The sequence below is a fragment of the Argopecten irradians genome, chromosome 4 (assembly GCF_041381155.1).
Source record: "Argopecten irradians isolate NY chromosome 4, Ai_NY, whole genome shotgun sequence".
NCBI lineage: Eukaryota > Metazoa > Mollusca > Bivalvia > Pectinida > Pectinidae > Argopecten > Argopecten irradians.
In genome coordinates, this window is record NC_091137.1 from 12,202,645 (window position 1) to 12,230,108 (window position 27,464).

The 27,464-nt window shown below is 34.4% G+C and overlaps 2 protein-coding genes and 1 long non-coding RNA gene across 9 annotated transcripts; 1 reads left to right on the forward strand and 2 right to left on the reverse strand.

Moving 5' to 3' along the window:
- Nucleotides 1–1,341: 1,341 nt before the first annotated feature.
- LOC138320624 (uncharacterized) lies at nucleotides 1,342–9,537 on the reverse strand. Of its 2 annotated transcripts, none has more exons than XM_069263736.1 (2): nucleotides 9,429–9,537; nucleotides 1,342–5,132 (listed from the first exon to the last, which is right to left on the reverse strand). In XM_069263736.1, the coding sequence occupies exon 2, from the start codon at nucleotides 5,066–5,068 to the stop codon at nucleotides 2,888–2,890; it is 2,181 nt and encodes a 726-aa protein (XP_069119837.1). In that variant the 5' UTR covers nucleotides 5,069–5,132; nucleotides 9,429–9,537; the 3' UTR covers nucleotides 1,342–2,887. The 2 variants fall into 2 exon arrangements, with proteins under 2 accessions (XP_069119837.1, XP_069119836.1); XM_069263735.1 differs by having other exon boundaries at nucleotides 9,336–9,509.
- Nucleotides 9,538–10,501: 964 nt separating this feature from the next.
- Nucleotides 10,502–25,069, reverse strand: LOC138320626 (endoplasmic reticulum junction formation protein lunapark-B-like). Of its 6 annotated transcripts, none has more exons than XM_069263740.1 (12): nucleotides 24,911–25,069; nucleotides 22,644–22,685; nucleotides 22,045–22,232; nucleotides 21,356–21,414; nucleotides 20,676–20,716; nucleotides 20,352–20,438; nucleotides 19,603–19,912; nucleotides 18,325–18,498; nucleotides 17,839–17,940; nucleotides 12,782–17,446; nucleotides 12,456–12,652; nucleotides 10,502–12,351 (listed from the first exon to the last, which is right to left on the reverse strand). In XM_069263740.1, exons 1-10 carry the CDS (start codon nucleotides 24,935–24,937, stop codon nucleotides 17,076–17,078), a joined length of 1,401 nt encoding a protein of 466 aa, XP_069119841.1. In that variant the 5' UTR covers nucleotides 24,938–25,069; the 3' UTR covers nucleotides 10,502–12,351; nucleotides 12,456–12,652; nucleotides 12,782–17,075. The 6 variants fall into 6 exon arrangements, with proteins under 6 accessions (XP_069119841.1, XP_069119843.1, XP_069119842.1 ...); XM_069263742.1 differs by having other exon boundaries at nucleotides 10,502–12,157; nucleotides 12,221–12,652; XM_069263741.1 differs by having other exon boundaries at nucleotides 10,502–11,707; nucleotides 11,886–12,652.
- On the forward strand, nucleotides 23,210–25,152 carry LOC138320627 (uncharacterized). Its single transcript, XR_011208222.1, has 3 exons — nucleotides 23,210–23,548; nucleotides 23,753–23,814; nucleotides 25,060–25,152. It is a non-coding gene; the product is annotated as an uncharacterized lncRNA (long non-coding RNA).
- Nucleotides 25,153–27,464: the final 2,312 nt, after the last annotated feature.

The window sequence follows — 27,464 nt, forward strand, 5'->3', positions numbered from 1 at the left end:
GTACATTTGTATATAGAATGATTCCTACATACTAGCAACAATATCAGTACTGATAAAGAATGCTTGATCATACCACAGGCATTTGGCTCTATAGACATTTTCTCTCTATATAGTTATGTAATACTGTGTTAAGTGACACAGTATTACATATCTAAATATGTCTATAGAACCAAATGCCTGTGATCATACATAGCATATATAGCAATGATCAGTAGAAAAATTTATTGACCCTATACAATCTGTTATCAGTAAATGGGCGATACAACAAAACAATAAGTAGAGATCCAGATATATAAGTGATAAAAACATAATGATTGATCCTACATAACAATATCAGTTAAGGATAGTTCACCCTACATAACAAGGTTGATTCTACATAATTAGAGAATGTGTACAAAGCAATATCAGGAGAGAACTATGATCATTTCCTTTAGGAAGAGGATGGTTGATCCTAGTTACAAGTTAAGTGCTCAGCTGACCCTACCATAATATCAGTAGAAGAAAATGGTTGATCTACATAATATCAGTAGAGAATGGTTGATTTACTTAATGATATCAGTAGAGAATGGTTGATTTACATAATGATATCAATAGAGAATGGTTGATCTACATAATGATATCAGAAGAGAATGGTTGATCTACATAATGAAATCAGTAGAGAATGGTTGATCTACAAAATGATACCAGTACAGAATGGTTGATCTACATTATGATATCAATAGAGAATGGTTGATCTACATAATGATATCAGAAGAGAATACCGTTAAATGATCTACATAATACAGTGAATGGTTCAAACTTATATGTAACAATATATGGTTAATAACAAAATTACTGCATATATGATATAAATACATCTTAGGATACTTAACATTTATACAAAAACAATACATGTATACTACCGGTACATATACCATGATCAATAAACAATAACATGGCCGCAACGACAAAGAGGAAATGACAGAGTACGCTATAACATTGATCATTTTGCTTGCTAAGGATTCTATCCTGATATACACAATAGAATAACATCTAAAATTGACTGATCAGAGGCATAATCTTTCAAATTTTGACATCTAAGCACAGCTGCACTTATTTTCATCAAAATTTGATGAGCATCTTTTCAAACAATCAGTGGCAATGGCAGCCTTCTTGAATTTCTAGATGAGAATACAAAATGTTCTTCCACATTTTGAATGTTCACATTAATTCATACTCCATAATAGGGAATAAGAATGTGAAAGAAATTTGAATTCACATCTAGAAATTCAAGAAGGCTGCAATCACTGATTCCAATAATGGGAATATAACACCCCCCCCCCCCCACCCCCACCCCCCAGCTCACACCTTAACTGTGAGGAAAGCAAGAGGCCCAGATGGCCCTAGTCTTTAATGCTTACCTGGTTAGTAAATTATATCAAAAAAACTAAATTCTCCAATTTTAAATCTCCACCCCAAAATATGTTACCAAAGCTAAGAGTGTTATTCAAAGCTTTAATATAGAAAAGAAATTGATTATTTAAAAAATAACCGAACTGACCCCTTTTGGCCATGACCTTCTGGCTCCCCGAGGAATCAGCCCAACTATCTGCACAATTTTGAATCTCAACACAAAATAGAGATGCTACCAGCCAAATGTTAATTACATTCTGCCCAGTAGTTTTCAAGAATTCATTTTGGTGAATTATTGACAGGACACTGGACACAAGAGTATGACCTAAGCTCTCCTTGATCCTTAGAAAAAGGTGAGCTAATAAATGAAACAATGGAATGCACAAAGGAACATCTTAAAATTAAGATTATTTAGAGCCCTGCCCTACATTTTCTTATATTACAGAGTTATCTGCCCTTGCATGTATGTACACTATTGATTGAGACTTGTTTGCGAGCGTAACATCATACTTTTCAGAGAAAAACTATGTGAGTTTCACTTTAATACAAAACAATGATGTCACAATAGGGTACCTACCTGCAATGGAGATAGCTCTGAAATATGCAAAGACATTATAATTACACAAGAATTCAACGGAAGTGGATGTGTCGCCTGCACAGCATCACAAAAAATAGTTATTTACTGTTGAAATTATTGTTAATATTTGGTTAAGTTATCAGGTCCTGTAACTTTTGCAAATATTGATAGATTTTGACCAGTATCAAATCACTACGAGATCTCATTAATATAAATCAATATAATAATTTGGTTGAAATTGGAAAATAAATACTAAAGTTATCTAGCAGAAACCATAGATTTTTCTGTTTTGACAATTTTAAAGTCCTGTAATTCTTGCAAATATTGAAGGATTTTGACCAGTATTGAACTGATCTATAAGATCTCATTGATATAAAACAATAAACCAAATCTGGTTGAAATCTAACAATAGATATTTAAGTTATCGAGCGGAAACCATGGATTTATCTGATTCGACAATTTTAAAGTCTCCTAACTCTTGCAAATATTGATGTATTTCAACCATTATCGGACCCATCCGAGATCGCATTGATCACACTGACGTCGCCCACTTAGTGATACCTAAGTGTCGCACTTGCCTTGCAGGCGACACAAAAATATGCAATGAACATGTATTGAAATGGGCTGAACCCTAATTAGATACATGGTAAATGGGTAATATTTTTTCCGTATTTCCATGCAGAGCTTACATTGATACAGCACATTTGACAATATGTTTGTAACTTCTTAAAATAATTTGGGCAATAGTTTATTTTCCTAGCTCAAGTGTCTTCAGCCTCAGATTCTCTTGTTAATGGACGGACAAAGATGATGCAGCTATGTATGATAATGTATGTTATGGTTTACTGATACTGCTCAGTCAGTATGACTGTGTTCTGAATGATGGTAATTGACGGTTCTGTATCAAATTACAGATGCTTATTGATGTCCGTTGGAGAATCCATCATGTCGCTTGGTGTGTGTGACCAATGAGGACCGCTGGCTGAAGGACCTGTTACAGATATTACATTTATACGGCCTCTCACCTGTGTGTGTACGTATATGTGCCTGTAGATAAAGCCTCACGGAGAATGCCTTAGAGCACATAGTGCACTGATAAGGCTTCTCACCAGTATGGATACGGTTGTGGACTTTCAGCGTAGATCTTTGGGAGAAGGATTTGAAACAGATGTGGCAGGAGAATGGTCTTTCTCCTGTGTGAGTCCTCATGTGTGACTTCAGGTAGTGCACCATTTTGAATCCCTTTCCACACACATTACACACATTATGTTTGTTTTTGTCCTCCTCTTCTGTTGTACTTTGCTCCACATTCTTCCACCTTTTCTGTATCGCTGATGTGGTGCTCTGGTTACAGATATTCAAATGAAGCTGCAAGTGAACAGGGTGTGCAAATTGAGCGAGACACTGATAGCATGAAAACATTCCTGATTGGTGATTTTCTGCTGTGTGTGTTGCTAATTTCTGTTTGGTGGGGAATCCTTCCTGGCACACTGTACACTTGTGTATGTTTTTATGGACCTGAAGATGGCGTGTTAAATCCTGTTTTCTACGGAAGCCTCCATCACATACAGAGCACTGGAATGGATAGCTGGATCTGTCACTGGTGTCTGTGTTTGTATCTGAAAAAGTGTTGGATTTAGGTTGAGGGTGTTGCGAATTGAAGTTACTGTTATCAGTACTAGTTGTACTAAGTCCTAGATTGTTCTGTTGAAAGTCCATCCCTACAGCAGAAGAACTTGTGTTATGTACATACTTCTCATGCAAACGCAGCTGTGTTACAGTAGTAGCGGAGAAGCTACATTCTCTGCATTTAAATGTCTGATTTACATGAGATTTTTTGTGGAGCGACAGACCAAAATTATTTGCACACATAATACCACACACATCACAAGCGACTGGTCCATCAATATTCTGTCGTACTTTCCCACTCTGGCCACTGATATTGTTTGCGGCGATCATGGTCTCATGAAAGCCTTGGTATGTGGTGGGAAACATTGGCTGAGTGTTGGAGAAAGCTAACAAATCAGGGCCTAACTGTGGTAATGAAGTATTGCTTTCTGAAGTCCGTTGAGCTACTGCTGCAGCAGCTGCCACAAGTCCTAAACCATTCACATTTAAACTAGAATATTCCGGTATATCTGGCTTCGATGCTTGTAACTTGTCTGATTTCTTCTTTTTCTTCTTTCCCTGATATTCTTCATCATCGTGATCAATTTCTTTCCTATTTTTGGGTCTGATTGCAGCCATCATGGCCATCGATGGTAACACACTACCCCAAGAATTGTTAATCTGCTCTACTTTCATGCTGTTATTACCATTGTCAGTTTTGTCCTCATCAAAGGAATCTGAATCAATACACACAGGTCCAGCTTGTGTGTTTGTCTGCAAGTTCTGAGGAAGCATATTCACTTGATTTACATTCTCAGTTGACTCTGGATTTACTTGGCTTGCAGATGGCATCGACTTACTCTGAGATTCACTTGTTACCGTATCATAACCCATTTGCTGTTTAAAAATCTGAAACATTTTTTCCTCAATGAGAGTGCTTCTACTTGGACCAGACTGGCCCTCATTACTATTAACAGATTGTAATTGTTCAAAATAAGAAGTGAACTGTGGGTCTGCTCGTAATGTCTTCTGAAAGGCAAGTGATGGGTCAACCAATGGTAATGGTTCTTGGTTTTTGTTGTTTTGAATACCAAACATCGCATCTGTTGGAATGTTCTGCCCTTCAAAATTTGAATTCTGATCTTGGTTCATAACAGAGTTAGTTTGGGGCCTTGTAGTCATAATAGCCTCTTGTGTGACACTCCGTGGTGGTTTCATTTCAGAGAGGACCGCGTGGGTGGTGGGAGCCATGTGTTGATTCAAAAACACGGGTTGGTTAGCTACAGGTGAATTATTGCCATTGTGACTATAGTGACAGTTTTGTGTGTTTGGTGACGGTGTCTGGCCACCATTTGGAGAAGCGTTCACCCTTAAATTGGACGTTACTGGACTAGACGGGTCAGACACTGGTGTTGCTGTAGAATTTCTGTGATGCTGATGATGTTGCAATGTTGGTGAATATCCCGAATTCTGATATGTAGTGCCTTCCATCTTTCTGGTGTTTCAATAGTTCCTGAAGATTCACAAGTCAGAGCTGCAACATCTTTGCCTTTTTCTGAAAGTTTAAACATAAGATAAATAATTTTGCCTTAAAATCAATACACATATTAAGGTCACACTATCAACAAAAAGTCAAGTTAGATTCAACCCCAATTTTGTTAGTATTTGTAGATGTAGTTGAAATTATTAAAGTAATATCAAAGAATATTTATAATGATTTCTTAATAACTTTGGTAAAGCAGTTGTTGAAAGTCCATACTTGTAAACATGCTGACATTTTAAACTGGTCGCCATAGAAGTTACAATTATTGCCAAACGAAGCCGGAAAGTTCATGACCCATTCTCGGAAGAGTTCAGACAGATGTTACGTAGTTACGGTAGTCATAAGCGTTCGAAATTAACGTCTGTCTGTCTGCCCGTGACCGGCAACTTTATAATAGGGCAGACAAGTTTTACCATGCAACTGGTCCTTTGACCGGCAACATTTTGGTCCAGTTCTGATAGAGTTCCAAAGATATACTAAACACAAATAGCAATAGCATTGCATAAAGGTTGAAGATCAAATTGTACAAAACAGATTTTCGTAAAATTTTGGTTTTCAGTCAACTTTGTTGTGAGTGCACAATACTAAAACAGATAGGTGGATATTAACTATTACTTTGCAAGTCAACTTTGTTGAGAGTGCACAATACTAAAACATATAGGTGGATATTAACTATTACTTTGCAAGTATATAAACTACAAGTATGAATTGTAACTTTGTAAGGACCAGTAACTTTTATTCAGGACCAGTAACTTTTAAGGTCAGCTGGTCCTTGGAATGTCCTTAAAGGAGAACACTGGTAGTTACATGATGTTCTCGACAACGACGCTCTATGTTGGCTAACTTCAGCTGACTTGTTTGACTAAATGGGGCCCACCTAGCGATGTTCAATATTTATTTGTTTTTTTTTTATCAAAAGTTCCCGAATCAATATCACTCATCTTGACTTCCATTTAGTCCTGTCTGCATGATTTACAAAAAGATTTTTTTTTCAAAATTCTACTAAATCATGAAAAAAAATTAGACAGATACAGAGATTGGGACGTGAAAGTACTATCCTAATATCCTTATGTAATATATAGTTTGTGTTATGTGTAATACAAATATATTTCAAGTCCTCAAAATTTATAATTCGATTCCCTCACCATTCAGTAGTAATGATTCTGTTACTGATAGGTATATAATATGTGGATAATTAATTTTAATCATTTCATGCTGAGAACACTTTAAAGATGCTCCACTGCTGACAAATTGTATCTTTTCACTATCAAAAACAGGAGCAGACAATTTAGTATTTTCTTCAGTTACAAAAGTTACTTACTTTACACTATAACCACCATTGAAAAGTTTGAGTTTCTAATTTTATTTCAAGATAGAAATATTAAAAATAAATAATTGCATCTCGAAAAAAAATCTGTCAGACTATGTCCTTTATGAAATTAAGTACTTATTGTGTATACACCAAAAGAAAAACTTATTATTTCATATGTATTTCTATGTTAATTAGACACGTATAAACATGATTATACATCAGTTATTATTCAAATGATGGGCATCGTTTATACTTTGTTGACAGTGGAGCATCTTTAAGGTTCAAACATCTGTTATTATCTAAAAGTTTTAAGTATTTCACCCTAAGTAGCATTGATGGCTTATTTATATGGTAACAAATTTATCAAAAGAAAGAGACAATTGAAATAAAAAAAAATGTTTAAAGAAATAGGAACACAGGGTGTAACTGTTTCACTTTCATATCAAACTGGTCACCACACCCTGTAAGTTGTTGATAAGATTTTCTCATTTGATTTCTTTTACTAGATTATCTCCCCCTAGTTACGAACTTAGGATTAGACACGCCATAGAGACAAAAATAATTAATGTAAGTACTATTTATGTGACAATTCTAAAATATCTGAGAGTGGAGACAAGTCTACTCATATTTAAGAAATCTGAATCTGCCAAATTCCTTTAGCAAAAAATGCACCCAGAATTTGCATGGTACTTGGGAAATTCTAATGTACAGTCAGTGGCCATAAATGATGATACAGTATGCGAGGGAAAATTTGGCTACATTTTCTTATTAGTAATTTAACATATTTATAACTACTTTTAAACTTAAGAACTATATTTGGATCCTGTACACGATTTATATAAATTAATTTCCATGTCATAGTTATTGAGAAATTGACCTTAACTGTAGACATACCGTACATGTAATTTTTATGATGACATTTTACTATAGACAACGAAGGATATGGCGACGTCATCAAGCGTTGTTTGGATATTAATCACTCACAACTTGGACATATTGCAAAGGATAAAACATATAATTACATTATTTCAAAACAAGTACATGTACTTGATAATTAGCTTGTCTGTTGTCAATTCTGAAGTTTTTATCTGCACAATTGATTTCTAGAGAGATTTTTAAGCATATAAATTTACTAGGTCGTTGACTGTCAAGATGATTGTTAAGTTATAATTAATGAATGTTTTACAAGGATTTACATGTGAGAAGGATTTGTCACTCAGGGTTTTGGATGAATATGTTGTGAGCGCTTTTGTGTTTGTGCTCTGATGACCGTAACGTTAAGCAATGACCAATTTTCCTGTAATATCCACCAGAGCAACTTTTGATTGCAGTTGCCAGGCTTACTGTCTTACTTTCTGAAGCATTTCAGTTCTATACAATGTATGAGTATCGGGTAGATTCTCTCCCAGTACCAGAATTTCAGCTAAGTGACACAGAGACATTTAAACGCTGTGTACAGACTAGCTGCAATATTGTAGCTCAAAAGACTTTTAGACAGAAAATGGTGTCGTCTTTAGAGCTACAATTGGTGCCTATTACTGCTAATGGAGCAAAGTAATGATTATGCAAATCGTTATAAAACGTTTATTTGCATTTCATCTTACTTGTTCGATATCGCTTACTTACTAGGCAATAAAACTGAACCACATAGATTATCAAATTCCCACTGAGGCATTATTTTTTTACGTAATACATATGAAGGTCTTTCTGAAGGGGATTTTTACGGCAAGTCCAGAAATTGTGAATATGACGTCGTGTGAGCGGTACGGTAGATATTAAGAATGGTAGTTATGTTTGTTTTGGACAAAAATAATATGTAAATGCATGTATACGCATAAAATAATTGGAAACCTACAAAAAAGTATAGAAAACTGTGCCCGAGTGATTTTCGGAGGCAGTGCTCCACTACGACACATAGGGACCAATTCGTACCCGGCCGAAAGGTATAGTACTTATTAGTAGGCCGGGTTTTTTTTATTATTTTTTTATATTTTGCGATATGGATCGTTTTCAGTTTTGACAAGAAGCACAGTGAACCGATAGCTTGGTCGTATGTAGCTGCAATATTGTAGCTCAAAAGACTTTTAGACAGAAAATGTTGTCGTCTTTAGAGCTACAATTGGTGCCTATTACTGCTAATGGAGCAAAGTAATGGTTTTGCAAACCATTATTTAAAATTTTGCATGCATTTTATCGTACTTGTTTTATATCGGTTACCTACTAGGCAATAAAACTGAACCATATAAAATATCAAATTCTCAGCGAGAAATTTTGTTTTTTTCATATACACATATGAAGACCTTTCCGCAGTGAATTTATACAGCAAGTCTACAAAGCATGAATTTGACGTTTTGTGAGCGGTACGGTAGATATTAAGAATGGTAGTTATGTTTGTTTTCGACAAAAATAATATATAAATGCTTGTATACGCACAAAATAATTGGAAACCTACAAAAAAGTATAGAAAACTGTGCCCGAGTGATTTCCGGAGGCACTGCTCCACTAGGACACATAGGGACCAATTCGTACCCGGCCGAAAGGTATAGTAGGCCGGGTACGTATATTCGTTCTACTACATGCCCGTATGTTGTTAAATCTAGATTAATACAATGCCGCTATCATCACAAAATAAAGATTGTCTGTTCCAGGTCTAACATTAGGAAATCGATCAGTTATAGCCTATAGGTTTATCAGGAATGCACATGCTTTAAGCTGAATTCCAAATTAGTAATTTACACTTGTAACTACCCATATCAATGGTTTCCAACGCGTTCAATAATCGGCAGATGAGAACTTATTTTCATAACAGATAGTCATACTTCAAACAACCACATTTTAACATTTTTGGCAAGAAAATGTCTTTCAGATCCCCACAGCAAAAGAATCAGGTGTAGGGTACGCACCATTATTAGACCGATTGTGCGGTCCATGACAACTTTCTCCGTGATCTATCGTACTTATGCCAGCGACTATGTATTAAAGCACGACAGGCTTACCATCATTACTCCGGTATAATGTTTTTATGGCAAATTCATTTCTAATAATTTTCATATGTTCGTCTGCGGAAGGGAAAATTCATAACTTCCGTAGAGGAGAGCTCCACACAAATTACGCGGAAGAGTTACATCCCTTGGACCTCCTGTTGGGTTTTATAAATAGCTATGGTTTTAGGGTTAGCCTAGTTCAGTAAGTCTATCAAAAATAAAACAAAAAGTTTTAAAAAAAGTAAGTAAATAAAAATCAAGTAAATTATAGCTGAACAGAAAATGACAATTTTCTGCTTTAAACTATAATTGAATTAATTTTTATTTATCTTACCATATTTCTTTTTTTTTTTCATTCCACTTGAAGAATAAGTAAACTAATTACTTGTTTTCTTAAAAAGGAAGTAAAGATAAAATTTCACTCAATTTTGAAAGAAATTATTATGATGTGGATTGAAATTGCGATGGAGCTATTTGAACATCTCTATGGTACAAGACCATATGGTAGACCTAATGAGATGCCATTTCAGAATTCATCAAAATTGAGTGAAATTTTATCTTTACTTCCTACAATTTTGCTTTTTCTTGTGAATCCGTATATATTGTAAAATATATCTTTCGTGAATTTATCATGTACTTAGTCCATAACATTGGCACATTTGCTATTGTTACATTTTTGAAATAATATCATTTTTCATAAATTATTGTCAGAGGAGCTAGACAAAATACTGAAGTGTGTGCAAAATTCAGAAAAAAAATTAAAATAGTGAAAACTCTCTGGTAAAAATGAAAATGCACAAAAAAATGGAATAGATGAAATTATGGTTATTTCATATTGATATAGTACAGTGCTTTGTTCTTTTGATATCTTTTTAATATTCATATATATCGAGATATAATGGTGAGTAATAGTGACAGGTTCTTTAAGAATTTTCTGAAAAAATAGAATGGGCATTATTTTTCACTGGGATGTCTGAATTTAAGAAGACCATTACATAATATTACCAGTATAGTAGTGGAACAATTCCAGTATGGTACTTTCAACAGCTTGAAATGGATACAGATACAAAAAACAAAGACATTAATTTTCTCACTTTAAGTTTTAATAACAATCTTGGTCAAAACAAAAATATATGTGTATAGCATAACACATTCAAAATACATCTATACCAATTTCCATTTGGTTACCATAGTTACAAATCTCAAGGGTGCCAACACCTGGCGCAAGTGCTGCTGTGGATTTTTAATAGAGACATAATTATTGAATGCAACTAAAAGTAATGCTGTAATGGATTTATTTATGATTTGAGTCGAAAAATTAAAATCAAAACATGTACTGAAATATTAAAGACGTCAAAGAATATCACTTTTAATGCTACAAAAACATTTTTAATCCATTTAGCCAGCTACAAATAAATACATTTTTAATCCATTTAGCCAGCTACAAATAAATACAGACTTTTTATTCTTAAAAACAATTCATAGTTCATAGTCATCTTTCCAATATGGCAGTTATTACATATTAGCAATAGCATCTGAAACATTTCAATTATTTTGCAATAAAGCATCTTTTTGTACACACAACAAATACACAAACCGTCATACTCACTCTGTAGCACACTGGTTTACACCAACAAAGTCACTATTTCAGAACTCAAACTCTCCAATTTAATGTCGTTAAACAATTAAACCAACACTGGAATACATGTACCATCAATACACAAAACCATATTACTGTATTTATCTTATTAAGTACCCAAGGACTTATATAATATTCATACTCCCTTGTCCTCACCATTGTTTTATCGTGTAAACATCTAATTAAAGTGAAGGAACAGTAACCTATATATATATAGCAACTGCTCCAACTAGGTTAAAAAACTAGGTTAAAGAAACAGACATGGAGGGCTAGTAATATTACACCTAAACCACTAATCCACTGCTGACCAAAACAAAACCTTAAATAAATCCATATTACGTGTTGATAACCAATTTTGATTATAAGCAAACCAAGTGTCTACAGAACTCCAAAGTTTTAAACAAAATATGTATACATACACAGTATTTGTACATACAATAAACCGTCTAAAGCTATGAATTTAAAGAATTATTGCTAGTTCAATTAGAAAAAGAAATAATATTCCATTGAAAATCCATGTGCACTTCTCAGGATAAATACAGTAACTGCAAATATTGGAAATGGTGTCAGGTTTTATCACAAATAATACATACATGTAAATAGAAAATTACAAATGCCACAATTATATTGCTATACTTGTAGGTACAGACACCTTTTATGACAAAGGCATTGCACCTTTACCATAACACCTTGCCATACTAGTAGGTAGAGAAACCTTTTCTAACAAAGGCATTCAGACACCTTTTATGACAAAGGCATCGCACCTTTACCATAACACCTTGCCATACTTGTAGGTAGAGAAACCTTTTCTAACAAAGGCATTCAGACACCTTTTATGACAAAGGCATTGCACCTTTACCATAACACCTTGCTATACTTGTAGGTACAGACACCTTTTATGACAAAGGCATCGTCCTTTACCATAACACCTTGCTATCTTTGTGGGTACAGACACCTTTTATGACAAAGGCATTGCACCTTTACCTTAACACCTTGCTATACTTGTAGGTACAGACACCTTTTATGACAAAGGCATTGTCCTTTACCATAACACCTTGCTATCTTTGTAGGTACAGACACCTTTTATGACAAAGGCATTGTCCTTTACCATAACACCTTGCTATACTTGTAGGTACAGACACCTTTTATGACAAAGGCATTGCACCTTCACCTTAACACCTTGCTATACTTGTAGGTACAGACACCTTTTATGACAAAGGCATTGTCCTTTACCTTAACACCTTGCTATACTTGTAGGTACAGACACCTTTTATGACAAAGGCATCGCACCTTTACCTTAACACCTTGCTATACTTGTAGGTACAGACTCACCTTTACCATAACACATTGCTATACTTGTAGGTACAGACACCTATTATGACAAAGGCATTGCCCTTTACCTTAACACCTTGCTATACTTGTAGGTACAGACACCTATTATGACAAAGGCATCGCACCTTTACCTTAACACCTTGCTATACTTGTAGGTACAGACACCTATTATGACAAAGGCATCGCACCTTTACCTTAACACCTTGCTATACTTGTAGGTACAGACACCTATTATGACAAAGGCATCGCACCTTTACCATAACACCTGTAACACCTTGCCATACTTTAGGTACAGTACTTTTATGACAAAGGCATCGCACCTTTACCATAACACCTTGCCATACTTGTAGGTACAGACACCTTTTATGACAAAGCATTGCCTTTACCATAACACCTTGCTATACTTGTAGGTACAGACACCTTTTATGACAAAGGCATCGCACCTTTACCATAACACCTTGCCATACTTGTAGGTAAAGACACCTTTTATGACAAAGGCATCGCACCTTTACCATAACACCTTGCCATACTTGTAGGTACAGAAACCTTTTCTAACAAAGGCATTCAGACACCTATTATGACAAAGGCATCGCACCTTTACCATAACACCTTGCTATACTTGTAGGTACAGACACCTATTATGACAAAGGCATCGCATCTTTACCTTAACACCTTGCTATACTTGTAGGTACAGACACCTTTTATGACAAAGGCATTGCACCTTTACCATAACACCTTGCCATACTTGTAGGTACAGAAACCTTTTCCAACAAAGGCATCGCACCTTTACCATAACACCTTGCCATACTTGTAGGTACAGAAACCTTTTCCAACAAAGGCATTGCACCTTTACCATAACACCTTGCCATACTTGTAGGTACAGAAACCTTTTCCAACAAAGGCATTCAGACACCTTTTATGACAAAGGCATCGCACCTTTACCATAACACCTTGCCATACTTGTAGGTACAGAAACCTTTTCTAACAAAGGCATTCAGACACCTTTTATGACAAATTCCTCCCCATTTTCGTTCTAGAGCTGAGCTAGAGCTATGTTGTCCCATTCAAGAAAAATAAAGACCAATAACTCTGAGAAAAATTGAAATGAGTTCTGCCTTGCAAATTACGAATCTTTAAATAAGGCGATAATTTGTGACTATTTTTTACAATTTTTACAAATTAGCTGAGAATGTCTAATTACTCCTCAAACAAAAGTATTATCACAATTTCATCAGCATTAACTTTACACACATGTATCAAAATTATATTTTGAATATAAATATAATGCTATACATATCAAACAAAATGGTATCAAGATGTATTGAAGACAAATTTTGTTCATTTGCTGATTTAAAGTCAAATTAAAAAACAAATGAGGCTATGTTTAGGAAAATGTTGCAATCATTTAAGAGTTAAAAGTGAATAGTTTATACCAATTTCATCTTTGTCTTTATACATAATTACGACAAAATACATAAAGTGCTGAAAATTATCTGACGAGGTAAACACATTCATGGAAATCTCCCATCAGGCTTCATGAATTCAAAATTTAAGTAAAACCATTACAGACCTCTGGGTTTAAAGAAATAACAAACTGATCCGAGGTCAATCTACAGTACAAGGTGTATTCTAACTCATCAAGGTTTATTTTAACTCATCAAGGTGTTTGTGATTCTTAAACACACGTGTGTATAATTCAAGGTGTCCTATAGCAATCCACATGTAAAGTTCATGTCACTTATATCTCTGGAATGATTCTAGAACAATATTATATTAATTTTAACAGAGAATAATATGACACTTGTAAACCTATTGCACTACAGTAGCCGTGTGGCAGCACTAGGATAAATCTATGTATGAGCACATTGCATCATTGCAACTTCACATTAATTATTATGTAATTTTCAACATCAAGGGTGGGTTAGTGAATGAACTATCAATATTATCTTTATTATATTAAAACTATCGCTATTTGTGAGCACATTGTGACTTTAATTATCTATATCTAGGGTGGGTTTAGTGAATGAACAATTCTATTTTTGCAAATTACAGAGTTATCTGCTCTTGTGAGTAGGCATTTATTGCAACGTATGTTTTTCTAACTGTATAACATATTATTTGACATCACAATCAATATCTACTAATAATGACAGATAATTCTGTAATGTGTAAAGACAGAATAAATACTATCTCTACTCTAATACTACAGCATATCAAATCACATGAGCTTAATGCTAGCTACTTGTCATGGCATGATACTCAACCCTGACTAGATTTCCACTGGTGGTAGAGAAATGATTTTCTACAGAATAATGTCATAACATTAGAAATAGAAACTCATTTCTCTACTGAGAACTTATGCCAAAACACCACTTTCTGCCAGAGGGCAATTTTTGACCAAATTATTATGATATCACTTCATGATTGGTTATATATTCACATGAAATATTGACAGATTAAATTTGCAGGGATTTATAAAACAGTTGACTGAGAGAGTAAGGAGAGAGTGTAGAGAAAATGATAGAGTATCATCATTGTTTGAAGTTATCTGAATGAATTATACTTTAAAGAAGAAGAACACACAGAGACACAGACGGTCTTATAGGACAGGTAAATAGCACAAAAAGCAGAAATATAGGAGAAAACACCAAAAGGTCATACTATAAATATCAACACAACAATAAAAACACAGTAAAACATAGAAAACAAACCACTCACCACCTAAACCAGTTATACTAGTAAGTCTATATATGGTGGGATTGAACAAAACACACCAAAATCCTGACTCTACCACACACGTACACAACACCACCAATAAATTAAATACAGACAACAACAAAGTCATCAATTTCTACTTCAAGGTAGTACTCTTAGGATAATAAATTTAATAATGTACCTTGCAATTAAATAGTACTTCACTTCATTTGTCTTGCTAACATTCACAAGTTATCCACAATGACATTATAATACAGAGTCATCTGCTCTTGTGGACAGTTGTATTGATTGTCATGTTTGATCATCTATCTTCTGTTGTTGTCTTACAAACAAATGAAAGATGACATTCCCACAGACAAACAGCATACCAGTATCCGAAAGTCGTTATACACACAAGGGCAGTTAACTCTTTAATAACATAATTTACACAAGCCATTCCTGCCAATACACCACATCTATCATACCAAAAGTGTAGTATTTAGAGTACATTCAGAGTATAAATTGGAACCTGAGTGAAAAACATCTCAACATTCTGCGATTTGAGTGAAAAATACATTTTTATATCGGCATCTTCCCTAGCCAATTCATCCAATTACTGTTTTTACATTAATGTGAAAAGTAACATTAAATATAATCGGAGGCCTTGGATACTGATGATGGTATATAAGGAAACCGACAATTTGTTTTTACATTTATAGACTTTTGATGTCAACTGAATAGGCAACTTCAATATTCAACATAATAGCCATCTGACCATTCAGGATGAACTACCAAGTTTGAGACAAATCTACCTCAGGTTGATGGTCTTCACTAAATTTAATCAACAAAATTCCTAGGTGTACCAAGACTATCTCTACTTAATATCTAGTTTTATCATGGAAAAGGCAAAATAATATTCTGGATCATCAATACAATGTTAGGTTTACTAGATAAGCATACTTTTAACATAGCAATACTGTCTGATCAGTGATTTTAACTAGCCTAACCCCCAAAATATCAGATTCTGAGAGGTAACTTGTTGTCTGGACATTAAAAAATTGGCACTCAATTAATCGGTACACTAATACCTATCCAGTGGCTAAAACTACAAATGAAGATTAAATATGGTGGGCTATCAGTTATGGCTGGCAATTCATACTAACATCTGGATTTAGAAATGGCCACAATGATGACAAACATTTACCTTCTGCATTGAAAACACTCTGAATCATTCCTGAATTACCAAATTGGATTTCAAGTCAACACTCCTAACACCAGACATCTATTGTTATCCAAAACGATAAAAAATTGGTGGAAATGAATATTGGAAGACCACTGTTTGTCAGCCAACTAGGATTCATGCTGACTATCAAGGCTTCTGACTAAAGCTGCTAATATAGCTAATATTTAACAAAATTGATACATTTTATTGCTGTAATTTCAATACCAGTATGAAACATCTTTCCTGCTATCATAGGAGAGACAAGCAACACAGAATGATTTCTATATGCCATGGAAGGATAGACAAGAAATTGATAATAAGCTTTGACTATGAAATACTAAATGGTTTTCTAGCACTTATATAATTATTTAGAGAAATGAAAATTATATACCTAAATAATACCTAAATAGGACCAGCTTATATTGTCATATCATCGTGTTAGCACTTTCAAAATATCAATGTTTGACATTTATTTTGTATAGCTGTATCAAACAAATACTGTGTCTCTTGATAACTTAAGTTTTATTACTGTGTACTCTTTTTGTATGGACTAGCCACAAAACTATGATAGTACATATAAAATATCATGTAGTCCATAATACAGTATTAGGTTGAACTGTACTATAGAGGAACAGTGGAAGTGTTTTAAAGCCCCACTACCCATCAAAAGCTGGGGGAAATGGTTGTCACTTTCAGAATTAATCCCACCACCATTACTAACACTGTCAACTTTAAACCGTAAAACAATTTACACCTGAAGACAATTGTAACCCTAGTTCTTCTCAGGCGCCCCTTCTGCCTCTACTATTTCATCCTTAGAACTGTCCATATTGCTTCCATTCCCAGAATCCAATTCATTGCCTTCATCTAACGGATGTATGCCATCAATTTCCATATCCTGCTCCGTATTTTCCTCTGAACTGGTGATAGTCTCTACTTTTGCCTGACCTTTAACCTCTGCCTGACCTGTGCTGTTGATTTGACCCTTGCCTTCTGCTTGATCTATGGCCTCTATTTGACCTCCAACAGCTCCTTCCTCTTTATGCTGGTTAGCCCCACCATTCACTTCTTCAGATTCTGAGGTTTCGTCAGTACTTTCGTCTTCTTCATCTTCACTCTCTGCATCATCAGGTTTTGAAGCACCTACAGTTGAAGACGTAATTTTGGTAAAGCAACAGCTCATATTATGAGTTTTTAATGGTTCATTAAAGTTATGTTTCTGCATTTTATTTTCATTTGTTTCCAGACGATTGTTATTTTTGTGTTCTTACCAAAACTTTGAATCATCCAGCTGTATCATAAGAATTTTGAATAGAAACAAACACTTGATCAGATTCTCAAACTCTTGTCATTTTTGAGGTATGAAAGCAAAAGTTCTTTTTTATTCCTTGATATATGTATACATGTATTTTGGAGATTTTTCATTCTTTATTTCCAAAAACATTAATATATTACGGTAAGAAAATACAGAAAAAAATTCTCAATTTTATATAGCCCCAAAAAAAATCACTATTTTAGGACTGAATATTCCTTACCTGGTCCTGACGACCGAATAGGTGAAACAGTGTCCAGTTTGGGAGCGTATGGCTTCTGCTTCTTAGCTAGGTTCATTTGGTAACAATAACAACATCGAAAACCTACAACAGAGTATATCCATAAATGTACTTATGCAGCACAGAAAACTTTAATTTGCATAAACAACTAGCTGCATTATCATTGCCTTGTGACAGAAAGGAGTTTTTAAAACTACATTATTAAGTCAATGAGAAGAAATATCATAAATATTTCAGCCTATATCATCAATATAATGCAACCTTGAATTCAGTCATTTATTTTCAAAATCATGCTACAGGTCAAAAATGGTGCTTTGTATCCTTCATAGTTATTTTTTTAAATTTTATTTTTGTTTGTTTTTAATTTCAATTTCTTTCTTTGGAAATTTGCTTAAAAGTGACAGATTTGCCAGATGGACAGACAGATCAATGCTTCAATACAATATAAATGAGGTATGGAATACTAACTTAGATACTCAAACTCCTCCTTAAGGGCCATTCCATTGTGACTATGACAGTATCGACAGATGAGAGCAAACCTGTTCTGTGGGCCGTCCCCCACTAGGTACTCCAGGAGCCTGTCAGTGGTACTTCTCTCTCGGGGCAAGATCGGGCGGGGAAGTGGAGGGCCAGGAGTTCTACCTGTCAGCCATAGAAAATGTACATAGATGATACTTAAGTATTTCTAATGTTTTACTAAAATCCATATGATGTTTTACTAAACTCAACTTAGACATAAAGACTAATGACATACAATGTAACAGATTTTTCAAGCAATTTTCACCATCTGTGCCTGGAAATAGGATATTTAATTTCATACTTTTGCTATTCAAGAGAAAGAATGAAATATTCATATATCATAACCAGGTTTATACCTTTAGTAGATATAGGTGTTATCTCGTTATTACTTTGATAAATTGTTTCACAGATGATTGACATCTGACCACTATGTCGCCAGTTAATATAAAATGACACGGGTACTCGGTAACTATATATTTCTCTATACAATATGACTGATGTTCAGATTGGTCACAGATTAACAGTCATAATAGGAAAGTGAGACTGCCCACAGGTAAATCACCTGTACGTATAAATTTATCAGCATAAACATATATCACAACCTGTAAACAAATCCTATTGATATCAACAATGAACAACTTGATCTTGTCAAAATCAACCCCAAGAATCAATCATCTTCATCTGTGGTAGTTGAACTTGTTAGCTGAATTTGATTAAATTCAAGGAAATGTGTGACAGGTGTACAATGACTCCAGTAGACAGACCTACAGGACCACATTTATTTTTAGATATTTATGGTAACAACAATGTAACAAACATTGACAGAGGAAACTGGAATGGAATAAAACAAGCTTCACTTCAACCGAAAATCACACTCAAAATAGGTGCATGCAAAAATACACAGAGTAAGCAGTACACTTACCAAAATTCAAAATAGAAATAATATGGCATTTAATCAATCTACATTCTACAACATTATTTAATGGGATTTTGATTTATTTTTGTCTCTATGTGTATACAGTCATCAGATTACCATCAATTTTCCTTATACATGTATATTTACACAAAAAAAAAAAAATTTTATGCAATATTTCTGATGTGTTGTAAACACAGTGGTTTCATGGTTTTGGATCCATAACAATATCTTATTAAAACAAATATCATTATGTGCACTTATTTGCTCAAATACAATATAGGTCAATAGCACAAAAAAGCATGTGTACACACCATTGTGCATGGGTGTCATGAGCATGCGAGGTCGAAGGCCACCCTGTCGGATCATTTGTGGTGTATCAGTGCCTGCTGGTCTAGGTGTATTCACACGGGGAGTCATGTCTGGTCGCTGACCAGTGGTCACTCCTGGTCGTACCCCAGGGGTCATACCTGGCTGTAACCCTGGTCTGATACCTTGAGTCTGCATTTGTGTGTGTGTAGGTCTAAATTGTTCCTGAGGTGATATCCTTGTCCCTGAGGTGTTCCCTCGATGTCGTAATGTAGATCCTGGAGGAGATACTTTAGGTGTGGTTGGAACTTGGGGCTGTCAACACACCAATATATCTATCAGTTAGACTCTAATGCACGTCAAAGAAAATTAAGACCCTGTTTGTCTCTCAGTTAACCTGGAGGAGGGGTTTGGCCAACTATTTGTACAATTTTAACCTCATAATCTTAGGCTGTTACAAATCAACTATGTAATATTACTATTGCTTAATTTGAGAGAAGTTGATTTGTACCACAATATGGCTTAATTTCTCCTCTAGGCCTATCCCCTCATCTTTGTTTGGATCAGTCTGATGGACTGACATCTAATCCCTTTAATATTACAGTGTTCAGAAGAAAAGACAGCTAACTTCCAATCTAATGTTTTATAGGCTGATAGATTTGATTTCCAACAGAATGACCTGAAATACCTGTACTACACACTCATCAAAGATTAATGGATACACAAATCAAACTGTTGGTTATTTTAGTTTTACCTCCAACTCTTTAAATCTGGCAGGATCAAATTTCTGTAGAATTTCTCTGGCTTTCTTGTAGGTCTCCTTTTCCATGACTTCCTCCAACTATCAAAACCAATCAGCTGATATTTAGCTCATCAGTGCATAAGTATTGTTATATAATAATTATGTTTCAATTCAAAAATACAAATCAAAAGTTGAGATATTCACTGAATTTGTATTATGGTAAATAATTTCTTGCTTTGCTTTAAAAGGTGTCCCAGTGAATTACTAAATTACAAACTTTTGACCTTTGACCCCTCATTCTAAACCCATATATACATGATCACCTGTAACACTTACAATTTGCTTTCTGTTTTCTCGCAATTCATTCAGCGCAAGATCTGCAAAAGTCAACATGGTAGATTTACAACAATCTGCATTAAAGAAAGGCAAATGAATGACAATAAAGTTATATCTGAAGTCTGAGTACAGAGGAACTGCTGAACATGAATGGGTTCCAGGGTATAAGCAGATTATAATGGAAATTTATAATGATCCAAGACATAGAGGATATTATATGAGTGACTATGCGATATGGAATACTGCCACAAGCCTTTAAGCGAGTGGCATATCAAATTATTTAACGAGTTTGATAAATTTCATATCACATCGTCACAAGTGTAAGATTCTATTTATCCTATAACTTTCTATCTACATATGTATTAAAAGAAATATAAGCAAAACTTTAAATTTCATCTCTATATAAAATAGTAGAAATCTGGCTCGGATGTGACGTTTCCATCTACTGACACAATCATGCGACCTCATACAGATATTATGACATCAAATTTACATGTGACGTCATAATAGTTTTATTACACATGCATGTGTCTTACAATATTTATGACATGGCTGGACGAGCCAGTTATGTGATAAACAGATTTATGAAAGCAAAAGAGCCAGAAGTTGTATATTAATGTACATGTGGATGGACTAGAGATATATTATGTGTATCTATTCTGCAGCAGAATGTTCCTTACCATTTTTCGTAATCCTTTTTACAAAATACCAATGGAGAAATTTCTTGATCAGCCATATTCTGTCAATAAAATAATGGATGATTGCAGATAAATCCTCAATGTTCGATTGAAGCTATTATTGATGGAGAGACAAAACATCTCGATATAGACAATACATTAATAGACCCACAAAAATCACCTGATAAAAATATGGTCTAAATTGGCCATCATTGCACACAAACTATACAGTGAACGTATTGTGTACATATACATAACACTATAATGCTTCACATCCAATATATTTTGTCTCTTGGAATCTTGGTTTTTAAGATACGTGGTATGATATTTTAAGATTTTAGCATACAATTAATATTTTATGTTAGTTATTCCTTTGCTTTTGATCTGAGCATGCTACAAGCATATCAGGTCACTCTTGACCTGAGAGGATAAGGCAATAGAAACATGCATGGACCTCTATGACCTTGGATGAAGATCAACGACATTTTGGTTGCCCTTCATCCCAGCTTACTACATACAGATCTAATACAATACATATGGTATCCCATCTTATTGTCAAGAACTTGAACATGTGAATTGTTGAAGATGAATAAAGCATGATGCAAGTAGTTCATAAAGCATCTGTGTACTTCGGTGAGAACACTCTAGATGTACATTTTGTATCATATTGATATCCTTATAGTAGTACTTACAATATCGGGAATACTAGCAGAGGGGACGAGTAGAGAAGTCGGTTCTTCCAGTCCGGAGGGAAATAGACGAAATAAAGCACTAAGGCAGCAATTATATACAAAACAATCGAGTACAAAATAAGGCATCCAATAAACTTCTTCTGCTGCTGTTGGTTGCGTAGTCGAAACTTCTGTAAACGAGTGATATCCTGGAAAACAAAAATGTTTGTTACATCATGTCTTATATTTAGACACATATACATTTGTATATATACAATAAAAGGTGACAATTATCTTTTCTAAAGTGTTCAGGGCTTGAAATATAGGAAATCATGATAAAACAGTAAATGATACTTTAAACATTAGACTACCATACTGGACACTCAAGGCATTATATTTCCATGCATCCTCTTAGATAATGAGCAGGTTTTTTAACTGCAAGAGAATTGAGGATATTATTATATGAACAGTCTTTATAATCATGGCTGTATACAGCTAACAGAAAAGATTTCTTTTGCTGGAAACACAATAGTAACATGTTTAATCAAAGGAAAATATAACTTGCATGTTAAAAACATTACAGCTGTACGGATATTATAGAGATGGTAATGTATACATACCTTTTCAATCTGTTCTAACACATCAATTGTTGATGGTTTTTTCTGTAAAATATAAACACTTCAGTAAATAATGATATGCTTTAGAATTATAAATATCTCAAAATTTATATTTTCATGCACCAAAATGTAAGTTGTGAACAAAAAAAGTCAGCCATATTTTAAATCTTTCTGTACTAATGGAGTCATGGTACATAAATCTTTTACAATAACATACATATGCCTTTTATCCTGTGAGACGTGATTCACATGTAAAAGACGTACAAGTTCATGTAATATGGGATATGCAATGCTAATGTTAGAGGCATGACATGTTGTAAAACAGCGTTAAATCCATAAGATGGGGCGTTTATACAACTTTAACTCTTCTTCAGAAAAAGGAAGGGGCGTTTATAGGGGTGCTAATTATGGCGAATAAGGTAATGTTCAAATGATGAACATTGTTTATGCTCTGTTGGCGGTGGAGCATTTTTAAATGGAACATGCACATCAAGGGAACATGAAAAATAATGACAAACTGATTTAGAGCTTTTTGAAAAATAGCAGTTTCAATCTTGAATTGTCAAAATCTAGTTGTTTTCATCTATCACTCTTATTTATTCCAGGACCAAAGACAGATCATGCGCAATATGTTTATTCCTGGACCAAAGACAGATCATGCACAATATGTTTATTCCAGGACCAAAGACAGATCATGCGCAATATGTTTATTCCTGGACCAAAGACAGATCATGCACACTATGTTTATTCCTGGACCAAAGACAGATCATGCACACTATGTTTATTCCTGGACCAAAGACAGATCATGCACAATATGTTTATTCCTGGACCAAAGACAGATCATGCACAACTAGTGAAATGGACCACAGAGTGATCAGTCTCTTTAAAAGGATCTTCTGTTCAAATTGGTTGGTTGATTAATTATATAAAATATATTGCATTGTGCTTAACAAAGTTATAAGGTCATTTTAGGATAACCTCCTCTGTATGTGACATACTGAGTGTGTATTTTGCATGTGTGAATGTCTGAATGTTTATTAATAATGGAAGTCTGCAGTATATATATTAATCATGTTGTGCCCTTCCAACAGCAAAACCTCTTGCTTTTTTAGGGAGCTAGCTAGGCCTACCTCACTGAAAGCAGCATGCCTCCATATCTGAACTTTGTTACAATGTAAGTATACCATGTTATAATTTTATGTAATGTTTGTTGGAAATTCAGATTTTCTTAATTGTCCCTTTAAATCAAAGGTCTCCATCAAGGATTTATAAATAAGTGAGAAGGATTTATCTATAGCTATGTCTCTTTACACTACTAAACACCACATGAGAGGCCTATGAATCAAGAGTAAAAGCAAATACTTGTCTTATCAAGTCAAAAGAACCACCAATGTAAAGCTTAATAAATTTCATAATGTCTAATCCTTGTTTTAAGGATGGAGGATTTAGACATCTCATGAAATGAAGGCCCGTGTCAGAAAAGCAAGACGGTAAGTCTGCCAGACACCCGCAAACGTTACATCAAATGTTGCGTCAGCGAATATCAAAGGAAAATCAGTCGGCACTGAATGTCACGGTCAGTGCACAAACGCAAAAGCACTCATGATATCTTTGTCCAAAACCTTGAGGGAAAAATCCTTCTCATTTATAAATCCTTGGTCCACATGCAGATATGTTATTAATCAAAATTAATCAGTTTTAAAGTCTTAACACAAACACGTTTCTGCTTAAACTATGGCAGTGTGCAAAGATAAATATAAGTCAATGAAATTAGTTAATCCAGGGATATATGTCAGCTGATAATATAATTAGCAAATATATTTAAATTTTTAAAAGTGTCGTTATAATTAACTGAGCCTCGTCACGCATGATAGCCTGGGTTTTATGTTTAACAGAGACACGGTAGAAAGTACTTTTTTCTGGTGTCGTATCTGTTAGAAATAAAAAGTCATAATAATCTATCAATAGCAAGCAATGCTATCAAAGACTCATGACCATAAGAAATGTACACGTACAGTAGGTCAATGTTAATTACCGTCCGTAATAGAAATTACTGTACTTGTTACATTGTAATACTAGGTACTTAGTGGTGTTATGGTTGATTTACATTATAGTGAATGAATCGGCATTTGGTAGAAAAAGTAATTTTCGACTATGTAGCGAGTGAGTTCGGGGTCTATTTTCACTTTTTGAGTCCGGATCTAGTCAATAAGTGAAGACGGAAATCCATCCTGTTACGTAGAAAAATACCTTCCATATAATGAACTTACACGAAATTTGGCGATCAATATACCCATCTTGATTCCGTGAAGCTGTCAGTATCTATGTTTTATCATTGGCCTTTCCTCAAGCGAGTTAAATTAAATATATTTTAATTTAAAACCCGCCAACAGTTACTTTCGTCTTCCATGTTTGTTAGGTGCTGCCATCTGTCGTCCGAAAGGAAAAAATGAGGCCTTACGGGGGTAATTTACATGGTTCCGAAGGGGTTAGCGTCGGACAATACATTGTATTCTATGGATGGATAAGTATTTTCTTAATAAAAAAAAAACATATTTGGATAACAATTGAAGATGTTTTTCAAAAGCGTTTTTATTTCTTGAGAAAGAAATTTAAGACGGAGAGGATTTAAATTTCCACTACATGTACAAATTTATCTTTCCGAAATGGCTTTAAATTCGCAGAGTTGCAATATTAATACATCTGTAGTTATCAGTTAAACATTAATACTACACTTATCATCACCTTCATTGTGAACAGTTCAATTGAAATAAATTAAATGTGAAGTTTCACAATTCAATTCATTTTATTCCGAAAGCAAACTCCATATACATGTATATACAATAAACCAGAAACATATATACATATATGTATATATGTTCTGTAATATGTTGTCATATGTTTATTCAGAAACATATATACATATATGTATATATGTTTCTGAATAAATATGACAACATATTACACATGTGGAAGATGGCGGAGAACAAAGCCAATGTAATACAACACAAAATGTGATATACACCATAAAAAGCATGTGTGAATGAGAAAACAATAAACAAAATATATTGCGTGTCGTCTTATATTTCCATTCGTTCAAATAACCGCGCGTTAGTTGACTATCAGTCTATCACTGCGCCAGACTGCAAAAACCGAAATTATTTACATTGTAAACATTGAATATGCAGGGCATTTTGCATTTGTTAAGTATTGTAACTTCACCTTAGGCTAACAATTGTTTACAGAAACATATACATGTATACATAGAGATTGGAAACTTCTTCTTTGTCTATGTTGACAGGCAGAGGGACCTCTGGTTTATAGGCATTTCCCCTTGGCTAACTACTTTTAAGTGTATTCTTTTAAACATGATATTTTTGTATCAACTCAAAGTTAAACATTATATCATGGTTTGATGTGACCAGTTTTCCTGAGTGATGTTATTTAATATGATTTTTGAAAGCATGAAAATCAGCAATTTTACCTTGTTTTTCGAAAATCAGACAGTCAAAACCGGAAGTGCATTTTGTTTTATTAAAATATAAGTTAAAATATTAATTTTTCTATCCTAAATCGGACTCAAAACATCTGAAAATTACTGAACTTTTATACCATATCAAATTTATTTTGTTGTATTTAACTGTTTAAGAGTTTATCCAAAATACCCTAAGCACATACAGAGGTACATCTGCCGATCGTGAAAATGGGGAGTTGCCAATCTCTATGTATATATGTTTCTGTTTTTAAGAAACTTATATTGCCTTTATGGCCCAATACCTTTTCGAAACGGCTTTTAATTTTTAAGATGGGAATGTAAAACGAAATTGAAAATTTTATAGAGTCACAAAGGTTATTAATTTACCGTTAATACTACACTTATTGTCACCTTCTTAACAGCTTAATTTTAAAGATGCTCCACCGCCGACAAAGCATAAATGATATCCCTCAGTTGATTAATAATTGGTGTTTGATCGTGTATATATATATCTAATTTACACAAAAATTAATATAAAATAATTTATTTCGCCCTTAGTGCATGCGCAATCAGTACTTCCTTCCATATAGGATATAGTGACACGGATTTTTTTCGGGATGCAATTAATTATTTTTCATATTTTAAACTTGAAGAAAAATTAGAAGCTCAAACTTTTCAATGGTTGTAATGGTGTAAAGTAAGTAACTTTTGTAACTGATAAAAAATACTAAATCGTCTGCTCCTGTTTTTGATAGTGAAAAAATACCATTTGTCAGCGGTGGAGCATCTTTAATGAATTGCTATTTTTATAACGCGGGTCGTTTTATGTTTCCCGCCGTCATCCTAATTACTGCGTGTTAGTAAACTATCACTGCACCAAATGGCAAAACAGATAGATGAATCATCAATGATTAACACAGTTCACGCAGGGAATCCTGTATTTGATTGGTGGACAACATCCTCTTAGACCATTAATATGCATTTGCGTATATTATTATTTGTAGCGGTTTTTTCCCCGCCGGTCGTGGACTGGCGCGGACAGCCACTGCAGTGTATATCTGTACCTATCTGCGAGTATCCCTCGGTATAAGTGTCCGTTGTGGTAGCGCCGGACACCCGCCACAATACCGGGGTCTTATAGAGAAATAGTCTTGGGTCGTCGAGAGAATAAGTTATCCAACACAGTTATAAATTTTCCTGACTTCTGTATTCAGCATAGCAATCCACAGTACATACAAACGCAACAACACCTAGCACCTCAAGAATCGAACTCTCAGAACTCTCTCTCACTCCTTCTTATATACTAAAACCTGTCGGGCACCTTATGTGACATAACTTGTAGGATCCTG

What these genes read in the sequence shown, in the direction of transcription:
- LOC138320624 (XM_069263736.1), bottom strand. Translation starts at nt 5,068, where the DNA reads ATGGAAGGCACTACATATCAGAATTCGGGATATTCACCAACATTGCAA.
- LOC138320626 (XM_069263740.1), bottom strand. Translation starts at nt 24,937, where the DNA reads ATGGGTATATTGATCGCCAAATTTCGT. An exon ending in TGTTAGAACAGATTGAAAAG is followed by an intron (nt 22,233 to 22,643) that starts GTATGTATACAT and finishes TTTGTTTTCCAG; the next exon opens with GATATCACTCGTTTACAGAA. An exon ending in CATGACACCCATGCACAATG is followed by an intron (nt 18,499 to 19,602) that starts GTGTGTACACAT and finishes TATGGCTGACAG; the next exon opens with GTAGAACTCCTGGCCCTCCA.